Source organism: Trichosurus vulpecula, chromosome 3 (assembly GCF_011100635.1).
Source record: "Trichosurus vulpecula isolate mTriVul1 chromosome 3, mTriVul1.pri, whole genome shotgun sequence".
Classification (NCBI taxonomy): Eukaryota; Metazoa; Chordata; class Mammalia; order Diprotodontia; family Phalangeridae; genus Trichosurus; species Trichosurus vulpecula.
This window is the reverse complement of record NC_050575.1, coordinates 240,769,335-240,787,360: the sequence shown is the minus strand read 5'-3', so window position 1 is coordinate 240,787,360 and position 18,026 is coordinate 240,769,335. Positions and strand designations below refer to the sequence as shown.

Below are 18,026 nucleotides of genomic sequence, written 5' to 3'. Positions count from 1 at the left end.
CTCACAGGGTTGTTGTGAGGATCAAATAAGACAATTCACGTAAAGAGCTTTGCAAACCTTAAAGTACTATATGAATTCTAGTTATTGTCATCACCATCACCATCATCATCATCATCATCATCATTATCATCATTTATGTGTACATATTCATGAGGTAACACATCATAGCAGACAGAGGGCCAAGTTTGGAGTTAGGAAGACCTGAGTTCACATCCTCCCCCTAAATCGCTCAATCTCTCAGTGATCTGGACAACTCTTTTAAGAATGCAAAGTGTGGAAGTTACTGATTAGCATTGGCAGAAGTCATTTCTTTACTGGAGTTCCCCAATAGGATCACAGCTGCAATTCAAGAAACAAACACATGCCTTATATTTAGGTATACACACATAAGTCATGTTATGTGCTTAAATGTATTAATGAAGACCACAATAAAAACAATGAATCAAGAAATATTTGTTAAGTACCTAGTATGTACCAAGCCTTGAGCTAGTGCTGAGAATACGGAGGTAGACATAGAATAGTCTTTGCCCTCAAAGAACTTACATTCAGCAGGGTAGTTTTAGATAACCTTTTAAAACAGAATGTGGTAAAATATTACATTAGCTCCATTAATATATTATCTGATTAATATGTTTTATTATATACTACATATTAATATAATGAAGAATTATGCTTTTCTATAAATATCTAGAAGAATATTAATATCTATAAATATCTTTAAAAAACCATCTTAATTCTTTTTCAGTATACCTCCAAATGTATATGCCACATATTTTTTTCCTGTACCAAAGATGCTTGTTGTACTCAGATGCCTGGAGAGAAGTTCCTTGTTGGGTCTTTTCTAAACAGTTTTGTTACTTTGATTTGAAGAGAGGCTCAGAAAAATGAGAGAAGTCTCTCACTTAACTTTTTTGTTTTCATAAAGAACTTCTCTTATCCAAGCTAGATATTAGATTCTAGAGGCACTCATGATCTGACTAGAGGTAGAGTATCTTCTAGTAATTAGCTAACCCTTGTATTATCTCTGGAAGGGAAGGGATGACAGAATTATTATTGTCATTTTACAGGTGGGAAGTACAAGGCCCTTTGGGATCAAGCCAGTGGAGGAGGTGAGGTTTCCTCAGAGGTGACTGACACCCCCCAACCCCCAACTTCTAATGCTTACTCTCATGAATCTCGTACCTCAAACTAAACCAGTGAGACTGACTGTTTATAGACTTATTGGACCATGAGGTTTACCTAATGCCATTTTATTTATAATGTATGCTTTAACCAGGAATTAAAAGAAGTAGTAGATCATCCCTTATATGAAGAAATACAGAAAAACAGTAAGAATTCAGTGTACTATGCAAAAATAGAGCAGAAGCCAAGTTATACAGAGCCTTTAACTCTACGTGGTGCAGGTAAGGCGAAATCTTATATTTGCTTTATGTAGTCAAATATGTTAGTATTTTTTTTTGGTATTTTCAATCAGATAAATTTAAAAAAATGTTGATAAGATTTCTAGTTGTGTATTTCCAGTATTATTTGAGAAAAAATTCCAATAACCAGAGTTAGACCTTCACAGGTAACAGAAAGCCACAAGATGAATACTGAAAAATGTGGACAGGCCTTCTAAATAAGAGACTGAAAGGAGTGATGAGGCATTCAACAGCCTGAAGGAGAATACAAAAGTAATATATAAAAGAAAATAAAAATATATTAATATAAAATACCATATAAAACTTACAATATTTCTATAACAACATTTGGCTTTCCATTATTGGCCATTAATGATGAGCAAAAAGAGGTGTTTTTTGGAGTTATATGTACCTTAAATTGAAATCATTATTTTCATGATAATTTAGGTTTATACCATATTCTGTATAATTATTATATATAATAACAGCTAGGATTTATTCACCTTTTTTAAAGTTTGCAAAGCACTTACCATATGTTATCTCAGTTAATCCTCACAACAACCCTGGGAGATGGTGCTGTTATTATCCATTTTACAGATAAGGGAGCTAAGGCTGAGAAGCAGATAAGTGACTTGCCTAGAATCATCTGGTTGGTAGATGCCTAAGGCATTTCTAAAAGACTTTCTGTCTTTTAGTCCAGCACTCTCTCTATTATATTACTCAGCAACCGAAAAACATAAAAATGGGGCTACATAAGTATATGTTTATATTGATGTGCATATGTATACATATGTACATACATGTACAGGGTGTTGGGTCTTTTAAGCTTCAAAGCTGTATACACCATGTGCATTCCTGCACATGCACATATGCACACACACATCCATTAGTCCACAGGAAAAATCAGTTGATGAAAACAAATTTTATTCAATTAGCTAAGGTTTTTTTTTTTAAACACATCTATAAGATTAAATTTATCTGCCTTTTTAATTAAGAATAGAAAATATAAGTGACATTTTTGATGAGGTGTTGTCATTATGGTTACTTTTGTCTTCTCCCAGTGAAAGAAACTGAATTTTAGAGAGGTTAAGGGCCATGCTCAGTCTCATAGCTAGGAAACACCAGGGGCAGAATTTGAACTCAGGTCATTACAACTTCAAGTACAGCACTCTATCCTCTGTGTCAGAGGTATCAAACATGTAACCTGTAATACTCCCAGTTGTGGTCTGAACCAGAAGAAAATATAATTAGGAAATATTTAATAAAGTAAATAAAAATATAACAGAACATAGATAATGTTAATATGTGGTTTTCTTAGTCAATATTCAAGGTCTTTATGTAGGGATCAGTGGCCCTTGTTTCTGTTTGAGTTTGATAACACTATCTAATTGGAAGCAATTAATTAAATACAAATAATATTGCTAACATACTTTGATTCCACACCATGGCCAGTTAAGAGAGAAGCAGCATGATGGAGAAGAAAAGATCAGGTACTGTCTCTCATTTCAGAATATCTAGGTTTGGATCTTTGCTCTGTTGCTCACTAGCCATGTAAATTTTGGCCCTCTTTGGTCCTCAAGTTTTGAATTTTATTTCACTTTTTAAATAAACCTATTTAACCTTGTTGTTCTTCAGTTGTATCATACTTTTCATGGCCCCATTTGGGGTTTTCTTGGCAGAGATACTGGAGTGGTTTGCCATTTCCTACTCTACCTCATTTTATAGAAGAGGAAACAGAGGCAAATGGGGTTAAATGACTTGCTTAGGATCACACACCTAGTAAGTGTCTGAGGCCAGATTGGAACTCAGGAAGATGAGTCTTCCTGATTCTAGGCTCTATCCACTGAGTCACTAGCTGCTCTTCTTTACCTACAGCAAGAAGGTATTGGGCAAGGTGATCACAAAGATCTCTTTCATCACTAAATCCTATGACTTATGATCTATAAGGAGGAGGTAGGAATTGGAAAAGCAACAAGAAAAACCATTCATTAAGCACCAGCTGTGTACACCATAGGAGACAGCCAAGTGATGCCATTCATAGAACTCTGATCCTGAGATCAGGAAGACCTGAGTTCAAATTCTGCTTCGGATCCTTACTAGCTGTGTGACCTTGGGCAAGTCACTTATCTTCTCAGCCTCAGTTTCCTTATCTGTAAAATGGCAATAATCATACCACTTAACTCTCAGGGTTATTGTGAGGATAAAATGAGATAATTGTAAAGCCCTTTGCAAACTTTAAAGTGCTATAGAGATGGTAGCTATTATTACTACATGAGGCACTATACTAGGTACTAGAGATGGAAAGACAAGAGGAAATATATTGCTATCCTCAAGAAGCTTACATTCTACTGGGAAGAAACAACATGTACACAGACGAATAAATCAAAGTACATTAAAATTAGAAAATTTCTTTGAGGGGATGTTAGAATTGGGGAAAACACAAAAGGCCTTTTGTAGAAGATGAGTCTTGAGCTGAGTCTTGAAGGAAACCAAGGGTGTCCAAGAAGGTGGAGGTGAAGAAGGAAAATATCTCCAGAAGTGGGGATAGTCTATGGAAATGCAAAAGGATGGGAGATGGAATGTTATACATAGGGAAGAGAAAGTATGCCAATTTGACTGGAACATAGAGTTTTTGAGGAGGAGTCATGAGAAATCAGAATGACAAGAAACGTTGGAGCCAGAAAGGTAGGGCTCTTAATGCCAAAAAGTGAAATTTGTCATTTCTCCTAGAAGTAATATGGCGCTGCTGAAGTTTCTTGGATAAGTGATTGACTTGGTATCAAATCTGTACCTAAGGATTACCAGTTTTAGGTACATGGAAGATAGATTTGAGAAAGAAGAGACCTGAGGCAGGAAGGCTGTAGCAGAAGGTGAAAGGTGATGAGGGCCTGACCTACTGTGATGACCACACAATCATAGAATGAAGGATAATAGCAGTTGAAGGGTCCTCACAGGCCATCTAGTACATTTGACTCATTCTACTGATGAAGAATTGATGAAAGTTATTTGCCAGAGGTTACACAGGTATTTAGACCCACATCTTTGAACTCAAAATCTGGCATGTGACTGGGTGAGTGGAGGGAAAGAGATGAAGTGGAGAGATATCAGAGAGGTAGATAGACTCTATGAGATTTGGCTTTTGATCAGTTATGGTCGAGAGAGGAAAATGAAGAGTCAAGGAAGTTGTCAGCTTTGGTGAATGCAAAGATGACAGGGCCCTCGTTAGAAGGAGGAAAGTGATGAGGAGAGGTGGGTTTAGGGAGAAAGAGAGAGAAAGGTGTAAAGGGTAATTAGAGAAAGACATAGAGGGAAAAAGGAAGAAAAGAGAGAGATGGGAAAAAAGAGAACAAAAGAAGGGATTTTGTTGTTGTTTAGTTGTTTCAGTTGTGTCTGACTCTTTGTGACCCCATTTGGGATTTTCTTGGCAAAGATAATAGAGTGTTTTGCCATGCCTTTCTCCAGATCATTTTTCATATGAGGAAACTAGGATGAGAGAATAAGAGTTAAGTGACTTGCCCGGGGTAGCACAGCCAGTAAATGACTGAGGCCAGATTTGAACTCATGAAGACATGTCTTCTTGACTCCGGAAACAAAAGAAGTAGCGAAGAAAAAAGTGGCTCAGCAGGCTCTGAAATTTTAGGAAACTGTATTTTGTACACTTAACTGTTTACTTCAGCAGTGATGCAGTTCAGAGTACTGGCATTGCCCTCAGATATGCTAATTAGAGGGTTAACCACTACTCACAATTCATCAGGTTTTTTTTTATACTCTTTTAATCTTCGTGTTCTCAGGTCTGGGTGGCATATCCGCAGCAGGCCATCAGTAGGGAAATGACATTATTAATCCAATGGTAGGATACCCCTAATTTTAGGCCACATTCCTCAAATGAGAAGTCTTTGACAAGAAAAAATGGGTAGATACTGGTTAGTGGGGCATAACTTGATAACAAAGTTTTGTTTTGACTATCATGGGGATTCTGAGCTTTATGAGAGCTCAGTATCTACTGAACAGAACCAGGGTTAGGCGAGATGAGAAGCTACCCAGGATATAACATGCAGCAGGAAAGAACATAGAGAAGAACTTTTTAAAAAAATTACTCAACGTTGTACCTATTTTTGATATCAGAGAATTTCCCTCTCTCTGGCATGTAGGAGTTTATTTATATTTGTTTATTTGTTTGCTTGTTTATTCTGAATTCAACAAATCCTCAGAAAAGGGCATTTCCATATAGAAAGTAGAATAGAAAATGACAATTATATGTGAAACAGTGAACTTTTGATATATAGCTTGTTTTAAAATATATATATATATATATATACATATATATATATATATATAATAAATTCAGCATGTTACTTTCAAAGCTGTCCTACTTGTCTGTGTTCCCCTTTGAACTACATTCTTTTCCCTTCTGTACATTTTAAAATTTGCTTCAATGACTCATTTTTCTTTTTGTCTTTTTTTTTTGCAACACTATTGATAGCTCCCCTTTCTCCCAAGCCTTCCTTCCCTAGTAAAAAAGGGGGAAAATCATTATAACAAGTATAGTCAAGCAAAACAAATCCACACATTTGCCATGTCTAAAAACGTATGTCTCGTTCTGTACCTTGGGTCCATTACCCCTCTGTCAGAAGAATGGGAGCACGCTTCATCATTAGTCCTGTGAGGTCATGCTTGGTCACTGGAGTCTATTTTTAAGTAGAACTTTATAAGATCGAAGATTTTGTGCTGGAAGGAATGTCAGAGGTCATTTAGTTTATTTTTCTCATTTGACTGGAAATGGAAGCCCAGAGAGGTTAAGTAATTTGTCCATTGTCACACAGGTAATAAGTGGGCAAAGCTGGGATTCAAACGTAAATCCTCTGACTCTAAACCTGTCACTCTTTGCACTGTACCAAATGTTTAAAAAAATTTCATAGATTCATAGAGGCAGGAACATTGAAGAGCCTTACTTTTCTTACCTCTCTTGGGGTATGCAGATACCTTATTTCAGCTCTTCCAGGAGCAAAGACAGGGTCTTTATGGGGCAGCACAGGACCAGGGCTTAGGTCTCAGTGCTCAGCAATTGCACATTACTGATAACATTCATTAAAGCAGGGTAACCCCTTCTTAAGCCTCTTTGAGTTTCTGTATATACTTGGAACTAATAAAACTGCATTTATTTTAAAATAATCTATAAATGACATTTTGACCTAGTCTGATGAGCTTACCCTTCAATTATTTTGAATTAGTGAGATTATACTATAATTTATATTGTTTGCTTCACAGAAAAAAGAAGGCACATTTTGCTATTCTGTGTCATGACTAATTAACAACAGATGTAGGGCTGGAAAGGATTTCAGAGGCCATCTTGTCTAGCCCCTTCTTTTAATAGATGAGGAAACTGAGGTCAAAGGGGGTTAAGTGATTTGCCTTAGGTCACACAGGTAATAATTATCAGGAGTGGGATTTGAACCTCAGAGTAAGTGCGTTTCCTATTATACTACGATTTAAAGGAGTAACGCGATGGTAACTTCATACATTATCAAATTTTTAAGTTGAACAAAGTGTTTTCCTTACAACAGCCCTGTGAAGTAGGTAGTGAAAGTACAATCTGCATTTTGCAAATGAAGAAACTTAAAATTAGAAAGATTAAGTGATTTGCTGAGGATCCCAGGCATGATGACTCCAGGGCTGGCATGCTTTACACTAATGTCAGGCTGCCTCTCTAAGGCAAATGTAAATGTAGTTCAGTGACTTAATGTAGTTCCCTAAATGTGTATGTGTATGTGTGTGTATGTGCATGTTTTTTTTTACTCCAGAAGGCGATGTGTATCAAGCACGCACCCCTAGAAAAGAAACTCAAGGAGCACTCTATGTGAAAGATGATAAGAATGTGAAAATAGATTTACCGGTTGATCAGGTAATACGTATGGAAATAGATGGGTGGAGGGATGGATGGGAAATGTCTTATTATGTGTTTCCTTTTTTTTTCTTCTTCTAACATTCATTTGAAAAAAAATTTGAGATCCAAATTCTCTCCTGCCAATCCTTTACCTATCCGTTGAGAAGGCAAGCAACATGACACTGATTATACGTGGAAAACCGTTGTTGTTCAGTTGTGTCTGAATTTTGTGACCCCATTTGGGGTTTTCTTGGCAAAGATACTGGGTTTGCCATTCTTTCTCCAGGTCATTTTAAAGATGAGGAAACTGAGGCAAACAGGGTTAAGTGACTTGCCCAGGGTCACATAACTAGGAAGTGTCTGAGACACTTAGGTGAACCTAGGTCATCTAGACGATAAGTCCAGTGCTCTTGTTCGCTCTGCCACCTACTGAGGGTAGTATAGACACTCAAAATCTCATTAAAACAGGTAGCATTTTACTGAGGGCTTAATTACAGTGAAAATATTCCCAAGATCTAGCTATGTAGCCAACCATATTTACACCATATTTCATAAACCATATAGTACCTGCAAATAATTTGTACCTTTGAAATTTATTATAATGGGATATAACCTGTAATAGAATTTTCTCCTACTAATGTCTCAAATAAGTAGATCCTTATTTTAACTTCTAATTAATACAAGTATCACATATTAGATTTTTATTGACTAATATATTAGATATTAAGATATAATTACAAATAACTGCTGTAGCTCATTAAAATTCACATAGTAGACTCTTGAGTGTTTGTTGAATTGATTTGAGAGAAGGAATTGTGAGCTTCATATGTTGAATAATTGTACTTCTTTGTCACCTAATGTCTTCAGCTTAAAATTTAAAGCCCCTCAGTATGTATCTGGTTCTAACTTATCTTTCCAGACTTACTTCACTACCCTTCACACTCTCAGATCCAGCCAAATTAGCCTCCTTGTTAATTATCCCAAATCAGCATTCCATCTCCTCCTGCCATGTCTTTGTCCTGGCTGTCTAGGTCAGGAGTGTACCTTGTCATGTACGTTTCTCAGACTCAGGACTCAAATTGGAGGATTTTTCTCTGTCTCCTACTTGTTAATATTCTTTTCCCCCTAAAATTTTATTGTATTTATGTGAATTCTAGTCCAGAGGCTCATTTTGATCTGGGTTTGGTTCTGGGGGTCTGACCACCAAGTAGTCACGTTATCTTTTTGGTTTTACTCCCACCCTGGAGTAAAACATCAGAGAAGTCTAAAACAAAACATAGGCTTGGGTCTAGAATTTTTCTAAAAGTGATTAATAAGGTCTCTTTCCACAAAGGCATTCAACGTACCACACAGATATCAGTTATAGGATAGCTTTTTATTTTCTCTACCACAGAAACTATATAAAATGCAGAGGATTCATTTGTGTGCGTGGTTAAATGCAGGAAAAATAAAACACCCAGATTGCCCATGACATTCATTATATTGCCCCAGAAGTTAAAGACTTTCTGGGACTGCTGAGCAGATATTTACCATTCCTCTCAGACTCAAGTTATTCAAGCAACCCAGAGAAGTTATAATGGAGGGTTGGCAAAGTGCAGATCTTTTGCGCAGACAGGCCACGGCTTTAGTTTTTAAGCTGCAGAATCCCTCTGCTAAAATGTGCTATTAAGGAAATTTGCCTCTGGGAGGTTGATGCTTGACTCAAATTTAGGAACAGTAAGATTTAGGATTATACCCAAGGTAATCCCCAAAACTAGAAATGTCCATGTAAGTAAGGTAAATTTTAGTGTTAGGTAGATTTTAGTGTGTGTAAAGTGGATTTTTGTTATTATTTCTTAGAGTTCAGTTTCCAGGATCTATGGCCATAACAACCTCAGTTTCCCAGGATCTGTGGCCATAACAATCTCTGTTTCCCAGTTATTAGATAGGAATTTCCAGGCTCTTGGTTCAAAACATCTCCACCACACTTGTGCAGCATTACATAACGATAAATAATATAAACGTGTGTGCTGAAACTGTAAACATCCACTGCGACTGCGCAGTGAGATATAGGGACGAGGTGAAGTAAACTTGTGAGGCTACTGCTGGCAATATGCCTTCTTTGTCTGATGCCCTATAAAACAGGTGGTCAGTGGTCAGTGAGTTGGGGAGCCTTTATGGTTGAATGCACAAGCTGGAATGCTGTGCTCCTTGATCAGCCCCCATCAAGGCTTGGGAGGGGGGGATCTGTGTTTGCCTCAACTGGCCCCCATTGAGGCTTGAGGGGATTTAGGGGAACCCTTAAAGGTTGCATGCACAAGTTGTGCCCGTCTTGACTGACCCCATTGAGACGTAGGGGTACTTGCTCCTCCCTTCTCACTGGCCCCTACAAGAAGGGAGTTTGTAGTGCTTCCATTATCAGCAATACTGTATTAGAGAAGACTAGACTAGAATAAAACTTATTATTAACCCCTTTGAAGCTGTCTTTCCTGTCTGACTATTAGAGGCTGAAGTCCAAGCCTCTAGTGCCTCCTGTGTATTATCTGTCTAACGGTCCATTTCTTGAGACTGTTAATCACTGATCTAGTCTCAGAAAAGGGAACAGAAAGGTAGAAGAAGGAATCTAGGAGTGGGAGGTCTAGAGACTCCCTTCTCAGGCCTTTTACGCTTCTATGTGGCTCATCGTTGCTCCTGAGCAGGGGGAGGGGATTGGTGACAAAAAAATTTCCCTCCCCTTTTTGTTCCATTCTTGTCCTGAAACCCAGGGGCCTAAAGAGCCTTAAAAATGGTTCAAAAAGGGTTGAACAGTTTGATCACTCACTATTATAGACCACAGTGGGAGGGCAGTTCCTCCAATAATAATCCAGCTTCCCTGACAGTCACCAGTCATCACGAAGCAGCCCCAATCTCAGGAGACCAGTCAGAATTAACTGTGTCACACCACCAAGGGGCTGTTGTCCTTCTTATCGATACTAAAATAATCTTTCTAAAGCACAAGCACTGCCATGTCCCAACCCTTTGTGTCTGAATCTGTGTCTTAGTCAAAGGTCTGTGTTAAAGGCCTCACCCTGTAATCTCATCAAAATGATTGAGGTGACCAAACTTTTTTTTTAAACACTTTGAGTTTTATTGAGGTGCTTTGTTTTTACATTACAAACGTTTACAGATTACTTCTACTTCATGAGAGGTCTCTTGTAACAAATAGAATGGTCAATTAAAACTAATAATATATTGACTGCACCCAAAAGTTCATACAATATTTCACAACTGTAGCACATTTCCCCTCTACTTTTTAAAAATATATTTCATTTTCCCACAATTACATGTTAAAACAATTTTTAAATATTTTTTTTTGTTTTGACTTCCAAATTCTATCTATTCCTCCCTTCCTTCCTCTCCTCCCCTCCCTCTTAAGACAGTAAGTAATCAGATATAGGTTATATATGTGCAGTCATGTAAAACATTTCCATGTTAGTCATTTTGTACAAGAAAACTCGAATAAAAGAAAAAGAATAAAGAAAGTGAAAAACAGCTGCTTCAGTCTGTATTCAAACAATATCAGTTCTTTCTCTGGAGATAGATAGTATGCTTCATCTTTAGTCCTTTGAGAGTGTCTTGGATCATTATATTGCGGAGGATAGAGAAGTTCTTCATTGTACAATATTGCTGTTACTGTGTACAACATTCTCTTGGTTCTGTTCACTCCTTTATGCATCAGTTCATGTAAGTCTTTCCAGATTTTTCTGAAATCATCCTGCTTGTCATTTCTTATAGCAGATCACATGGCACATCTTATTTAGCCATTCCCCAACTGAGGGACATCGCTTCAATTTCCAATTCTTAGCCACCACAAAAAGGGCTGCAATAAATATTTTTGTACAAATAAGTCCTTTTCCCTTTTTTTGATGTCTTTGGGATATAGACCTAGCAGTGGTAACGCTGGGTCAAAGGGTATGCACAATTTTATAGCCCTTTGAGCATAGGTGACCAAACTTAATAAAGAGTATTTTGATTGCCCATTATAATCCACCAGTAGAATGTAAGCTCTTTGAGAGCCAGGACTATTTTTTTGTTTTGTGTTTGTATTCCCAGAACTAGTACAATCAGCCCCACACAGTAGGGCCTTAACAATTGCTTTTTGAACTAAGAGCTTCCCATCTCTCTTGAATCTATACTTCTTTTAGAGTCTCAGACCATTGGATCCTATCCATCATTTCTTTGAACTCACTGAAATCTGTTTTCCTGAAGTCTTGGGTAATCTGTATTATGTCTGAGGCATTCCTTATTGATCATGAATTTTAAGCTGGCAAGTTCTTTTTATTTCCAATGTACCAACCAATTCCTCCTTACTAGATCATCAGACCCAGGGTAGCCTTCCTCTGATTGCTTTTCCTACCTTATGAAAGGCAAAATAATCAGAAAGGCAGCCAGGAATTTGTTATCTGGGGTTATTGAAGAAGACAATCTGGTAACATAGTATTTTATAACATTGCTCTACCACTTAGACAATGGGCAGGGGAAGGAGAGGGAAGTTTTTTTAGATTAGTTTGTTTTATTGTCTTATTATGAGTGTACTATAAAAGGAATAGTGAGATAGGGCCAAAAGAGCATTGACCTTATAGCTAAAAGACCCAGTTTTTAATCCTGGCTATGCTATTTTTTTTACCTATGTAACGTTGAGCGGATGGGGTCTCAATTTGCCCATCTGTACAAGCGAGGATGGAATTAGTTCCAAGGTCTAAGGTCTCTTGTAGCTCTGGAGCTGATAGCATTTTTTCAAGTGCAGCTTTGTGACTCCTATCAGTAATGCAATATTATGGACTTTTAATACCCAAAGAATACATTTATGAAGCCAGTAGTAGGGCTTTCGAGAGAGAATTCAGATTCAGCAAATATTTATTGAGCGCTTCTTATATGCAAGGCACTGTAAGAAAGGAGCTCAAGAAGGCAGAATCTCCCCTAAATCCAATATGCCAGTGTAACAGCTGACGTTACATTATAAATATGTATAATATACACCAAAGCCCAGAGGATTGCAGTACTCAGTAAGGAGCACACTTAAGTTGGAGTATACTTATACTCTTCCATCACAGCATAAATCAGAATGATTTAACACCCATTTTAGAAGTGCACAAGAACAAGAGCCAAAGCTAAGGTTTTTCTAAACAAAAAAGAGCAGATTGCATTTCTCTAGCCAGGCTCAATTGAGTCCTGCAATCTCACGTTTAATCTGAGATGGCAAATAGCTCTATTTTGAAGCATTAAATCTACAGCCATTAGCTCTGCCTCCCCTCATCTCAATCCCCTCCCCCCCATCCCCCAACCTCAACCCCCCGTTCAACTCCAGGGCCTTACAGTTTTCCTCCTGACACCTTCAAGTCATTTCCAGAAATACTTGTGGCCTTATAGAGAAGAGGGGGTCAGCTCCCATTGGTGTCTGTTTCCTTAGCCTCATGAGGGCAGAGGGTGTCAGAAACTCTGCCTTTACAGATCAGTCATCAGTAGCTGGAGGAATTAGTTGCCCTGACATTCCAGGATGCCTATTAATCATAAATTCTGACCTTGTACCTCTGATTCTGAAAATTACTCAATTTTTCTGGTTCTGGTATAAAATTGTTTTTCCCCTAGCTACTCACGGTATGGGAGGTCTTTATTTTATACACACACACATAGAAAGATTGAAATATTTCATATATCATTTCTTACAGCAGTAATATTATATATATAATTACCTTCCATACATATATATGTATATGTGTATATATATATATGTATATGTGTATATATATATATATATATATATATATATATGGAAGAAGGGAAAGACTGAAATGTTTTATACATATATCAATCATTTATTGTCAGTAACGATATATATATATACATACATATATGTATGTGTGTATAATATTTCAGCCTTTCCTATCTCCCTCAAGCTTTAGTCACTTAGCTTTCTCTCAACAGACCTCTTACTACTGATAGTTGAATTCTATAATAACCTTTGCTTTCCTCACAATTTTTGGAAGATTCACCCTAATGCTTGAGAGTTCCCAGTATTAAAAGCCAATCCCATTCATACTCCTGATCCAGAATGGATGAATGACTGAATAAAGAATTTATTAAGCTCTTTCTCTGTGTAAAACACTGTGTTAAGCTTTGGGGACAGGGAGCTCACATTGTAATGTATATTTACACACATGCACATATACATACATACACACATCACACACATGTATGTATATATGTGTGTATGTGTATATGTGTGTGACACACACACACATACACACATATATACACTGTTTCAGCTACAAGGTAGTTGGAAAGGTCCTATGGTCCTTAGGGTGAAGTGGCAAAGCAGATGGTAATGTCTCCTTTTAACGTCAGTTAAATCCCACTGTGGGGTATATGGATACAACAAAATACAGTGGTAACTTTTTGTAGTAACCAAGAACTAGGAACAGAATGACGCCCTTTGTTTGGGAAATGGCTAAATGAACAGTGGTATGGGAATGGGGTGGAATATTACCACCATAAGAAAGGATGACTGTGAAAAGTACAGAGAAGTGTGGGAAGACACGAGTTGATACAAAGTAAATGAATTAAGCACAACCAGGAAAACAATGTCCATGAATGTTCTAATATCAACGGAAGGAGCAAAAACCTCTTCAACTGAATGCTGCATAATCATAATCACCAAACTTGGCCCCAAAGAAAAGGTAAGAAAACACACCTCCTTTCTCTCTTTGCATCGGTGGGGGACTTCAGGGTGCAGAGTAATGCTAATATTGTGATATTTGTACTTAACTTTTTTTTGACTACTACTTTTTATTATTACAAGGGATAGCTTAGCTTTCTAGGTAGGGAAGGAGGGAGGGATGTGTTTGGAAAAGTAGGTGGTATACAAAAAGCTATAAATAAATTTGAAAACTTTCCTGAAAGTTTCCTGAAAAACTTTCCATTCCCTGAAAATAAATTTATTCTGTAAACCCCTCCCCACTCAAACTTCCTAAATAAATTAACATTAACAGATAATTATGTGGGGCCTCATATAATCCCATAACTTTCAGGCTCATAATACGTTGAGGAAGAACGCACCATGATGGAGAGAGTAGAAATTGTTCTTAGCAAAACTACATCTTACATCAACTGAGTAATCTTGGTGGTTCATCTAACAGTGCTAAAACTTCAAAGACACCAAAGGCCTTTTGTCCCTTTTTGTTTGGCGGATGGGGTACAAATCTTGTTTTCCTAGAAAATGTAATGAAAGTGAAATGGAGAAGTTGTTAGGGATTGAAACTGTTGGCTACAAAATCAGTATAGAATGTGTCCTTTTGCTTCTATACGATGGGAATATTTTTTTTCCACAGTCATCTCCTTTGATTTTGATTATACTTGGCCTTTAATTTCATCTGTTTCTGAGCTGCTGTATTCTTTTACACTTTTAAAAAAGAACTTTCTGGAGAACAGTTTATTTTAGCCTTTCATCTGTCTTTAGCCTTGATATGGGGTTCCTTACCCTTCTCTACATCCCCTCAAGCTAATCATTACTGTTTGATGTATGGAGTATCACAGACTCATATAGGCAGATTACGTTATCGGTCGTTATTTCTGGTTTTATTCTCTTTAAGCAATGACATTTAGTTTTAGTTTTTATTTGATAGAGGGGAGGGCTGACTGGGGAACAGGGCAACCAGAATATAAGCCATCTTGGAGTGGGGGGGAGGGTAGAAATGGGGAGAAAATTTGTAATTCAAACTGTTGTGAAAATCAATGCTGAAAACCAAACATGTTAAATAAATAAATAAATAAATTTAAATTAAAAAAAATACCATTGTAGGGAAGAAAGAGCATGGGGCTTAGAGTCAGAAGAACTAGATTCAAATCATGGCTCTGCCTTTCACTAGCTGTGTGACACTAGGCAAGTCACTTAACATTCTGAGTCCTCATTTTTCTCATCAGCAAACTGAGGGGAATTAGGCTAGATAGTCCTTAAGGCCAGAGTGATACTAGCTTATCTTCCTCTAATGTTAATAAACTTCGAGTAACATTGGGCTTCTATGTCTTCTGGTAACATAGGGTCATAAATGTAAAGCTGAAAAAGACCACAGAGGCCATCTAGTCTGACTCCTTCATTTCACGGATCAGGACACTGTGGCACAGGCAGAGAGAGGCAACCCTGGGCTGAAGGCTATGCAAGAAGAATATAAATGCTGTTAGATCCTAATAAGTTGGGAAAACCTTAAGTGTCGGCTCAGTGCTGGTGTGTTACATTTGAAAACAAATATAGTTCAAGGAGTCTCATCATCACCAGGTTGGCTTCCGGGCAGTGAGTGTCATAATAGTTAAGTAACTTGCTCAGGGATGTCCAGCCAGTGAGTATTGGAAGTGCGATTTAGAACCAGGTGTCTCCTGACTTCAGGTCCAAGACTTGTTCCACTTAATACCATGCCTCCCTTAATCAAAGGAGTGAGAGCTAGAAGGTTTCCTCCTTTTATTTTTTTCCTAAGGAAACTGAACCCTAGGTGGGGACCATTAAGTAACATGCCCAAGGTCACACAGGCATTAAGTAACAGAGACTCCCCCTTCTCACAGAAGGTACGTATTAGATTGCCTACCAAACTGAAGGTCTGCAGAGTTGTTGTACTGACCTCATTGATATATGCCTGTGAAACCTGGACAGTCTACCAGTGCCATGCTAGGAAACTGAATCACTTCCATTTGAATTGTCTTAGGAAGATTCTGAAGATCACCTGGTAAGGTACCAGACAGACATTGAGGTCTTTTCTCAAATTAAACTGCCAAGCATTCAAACTCTACTGCAGAGAGTACAACTCCAATGGGATGGCCACCTTGTTTGAATGCCGGATGTATGCTTGCCTGAAAGATTATTTTACGGGGAACTCACACAAGGCAAGTGCTTACATGAAGGTTAGAGGAAGTGATACAAGGACACTCTCAAGGTCTCTCTGAAGAACTTTGGAATTGATTGCATGACATGGGAGCTGTCCTTGTACCTGCTAGCATAGGACTGCCCAGCATGGTGTGCCCGCATTGAAGAAGGTAGTGTGCTCTGTGAGCAAAGCAGAATTGAAGTAGCTCAAAAGAAATGCAAGATGTACAAATTTAGAGAATCCACCCCAATAATTCACATGGATTGTGGTAGAGCATTCTAAACTTGTATCGCTCTGATCAGCCGTAGTCAGACACATTGTAACTTGACTCTAAAATAGTGATGTCACTTTGGTTTTCTTCGAGAATGAAGGACAACAGCCAACCAATGTGCTACAAGTATATTTCTGTTTGGTCCTGTTTGAATGATCAGACATCCAGAATTTATAGGTTATGGCTGTTTTTCCTTTTATTTTTAAATGTAAAATTAGTTATTTCCTAGAAAATACTTGGGTCATAGAGTAGGTAGCAGTAGCTCTGTCTAAGGGATCACCAGGCTTATCCCAACAGAGGAGGTTGAGTTGTTTCCCCTGTTAGGGAGTTGCATTGTGTTGTACCAGAAAAGTCTATCATCATCATTCTCTTGCCATCAGAAACACCTGACAGAGCTATGAAGGATGGGGAAAAATCGATGAAGAGAGAATTGATAGACTGGTGTGAGAGTAATACAATCAGCCAAGTATTTCACGAAGATGGAAGACACAGCAAATGTTGTGTAAAGGAGGAAAAGAACAAAGCTACTTGCTTGAGTTCCTAAGCAGAAACTAAATGAAATAACTAAGTTATAACTTGCTGACCAGAAATTCCTGCTCTGATCTGATCATTAATGATAAAGAATTATAATAAGCTCATAAACCTTTAGAGATGTGAGGTGTCTTAGAAACCATCTGGTCCCACTTACTCATTTTATAGATAGGGGACATGAGGCTGGAAGAGGGAAGTGATTTCCCTACTTGATAGTCACGTGACCTTGGGCAACTTGTGGACTTGAACCCAGATAATTTGATTCCCAGGTTGGTTCTCTTTTCCTTCACATGCTATTTCTTTTTTTTAAAATTAACTTTTATTTAAAGATTAGCATAAATCTATTTTCTCTCCCTCCTATCCCTGACCCCACTGGGGAAAAAAACAAATTCCATGTAATAAATACACATAATGAAGCGAAATAAATCCTTTTCATTAGCCATGTTAAAAAATTATGTCTCATTCTGCACCCTAGATTCATCGCCTTTCTGTCAGAAGGTAGGTAGCAGGCTCCATCATCAGTCGTCTGGAATCATGGATGGTCATTGCATTGATAAGAATTCTTTCTGCTTTTCCATATCATTATATCCTTTGAATTACTGAGACGCTCCATCGTTATTTCTGCTTGCGCCATATTCTGCTGCTCCGTGTGGTATCTGATTTAGCAACTGTGCCTGGGTCTTGTTCTTCCTTGCTGCTCTCATTGGCCACTCAATTTCAGTTTGACACCTTTTAAGTCACATCAGTCAATCTTCATGCAAATACTTTCTTCTCAGTCTTCCTTAAATAAGCTCCAACCTGCCATTTCTGTATTTGGATCATGATTTGAAGAAAGTTAAGTCCTCTTCTTAAGATATGTCGTCTTAGTCATTTGTTCACTTCCTAAATCCTACCTTTATGGAAGCCTTGATGTAATACTTCCCCTGAAATTTTCCTCAGACATTTCTGTCAGACAATAATTCATCAGTAGAACCAGATGCAGAATAGATTCTGGATTCTAAGTCCAAGGACCCGAGTTCAAATGCTGACACCGTCACTGTCTATGTGACCTTGGGCAAGTTACTTGATCT

General features: G+C 37.8%; 1 protein-coding gene across 3 annotated transcripts in view; it reads left to right on the top strand.

Moving 5' to 3' along the window:
• The window catches only part of DCDC2C (doublecortin domain containing 2C), a 196,257-nt gene that overhangs the window by 101,926 nt on the left and 76,305 nt on the right, over positions 1-18,026 (top strand). For all 3 annotated transcript variants that reach the window (XM_036752674.1, XM_036752673.1, XM_036752672.1), the window contains exons 7-9: positions 1,068-1,109; positions 1,277-1,403; positions 7,202-7,302. In XM_036752674.1, coding sequence (XP_036608569.1) covers positions 1,068-1,109; positions 1,277-1,403; positions 7,202-7,302 — 270 coding nt within the window. The remainder of the gene's footprint in view (positions 1-1,067; positions 1,110-1,276; positions 1,404-7,201; positions 7,303-18,026) is intronic.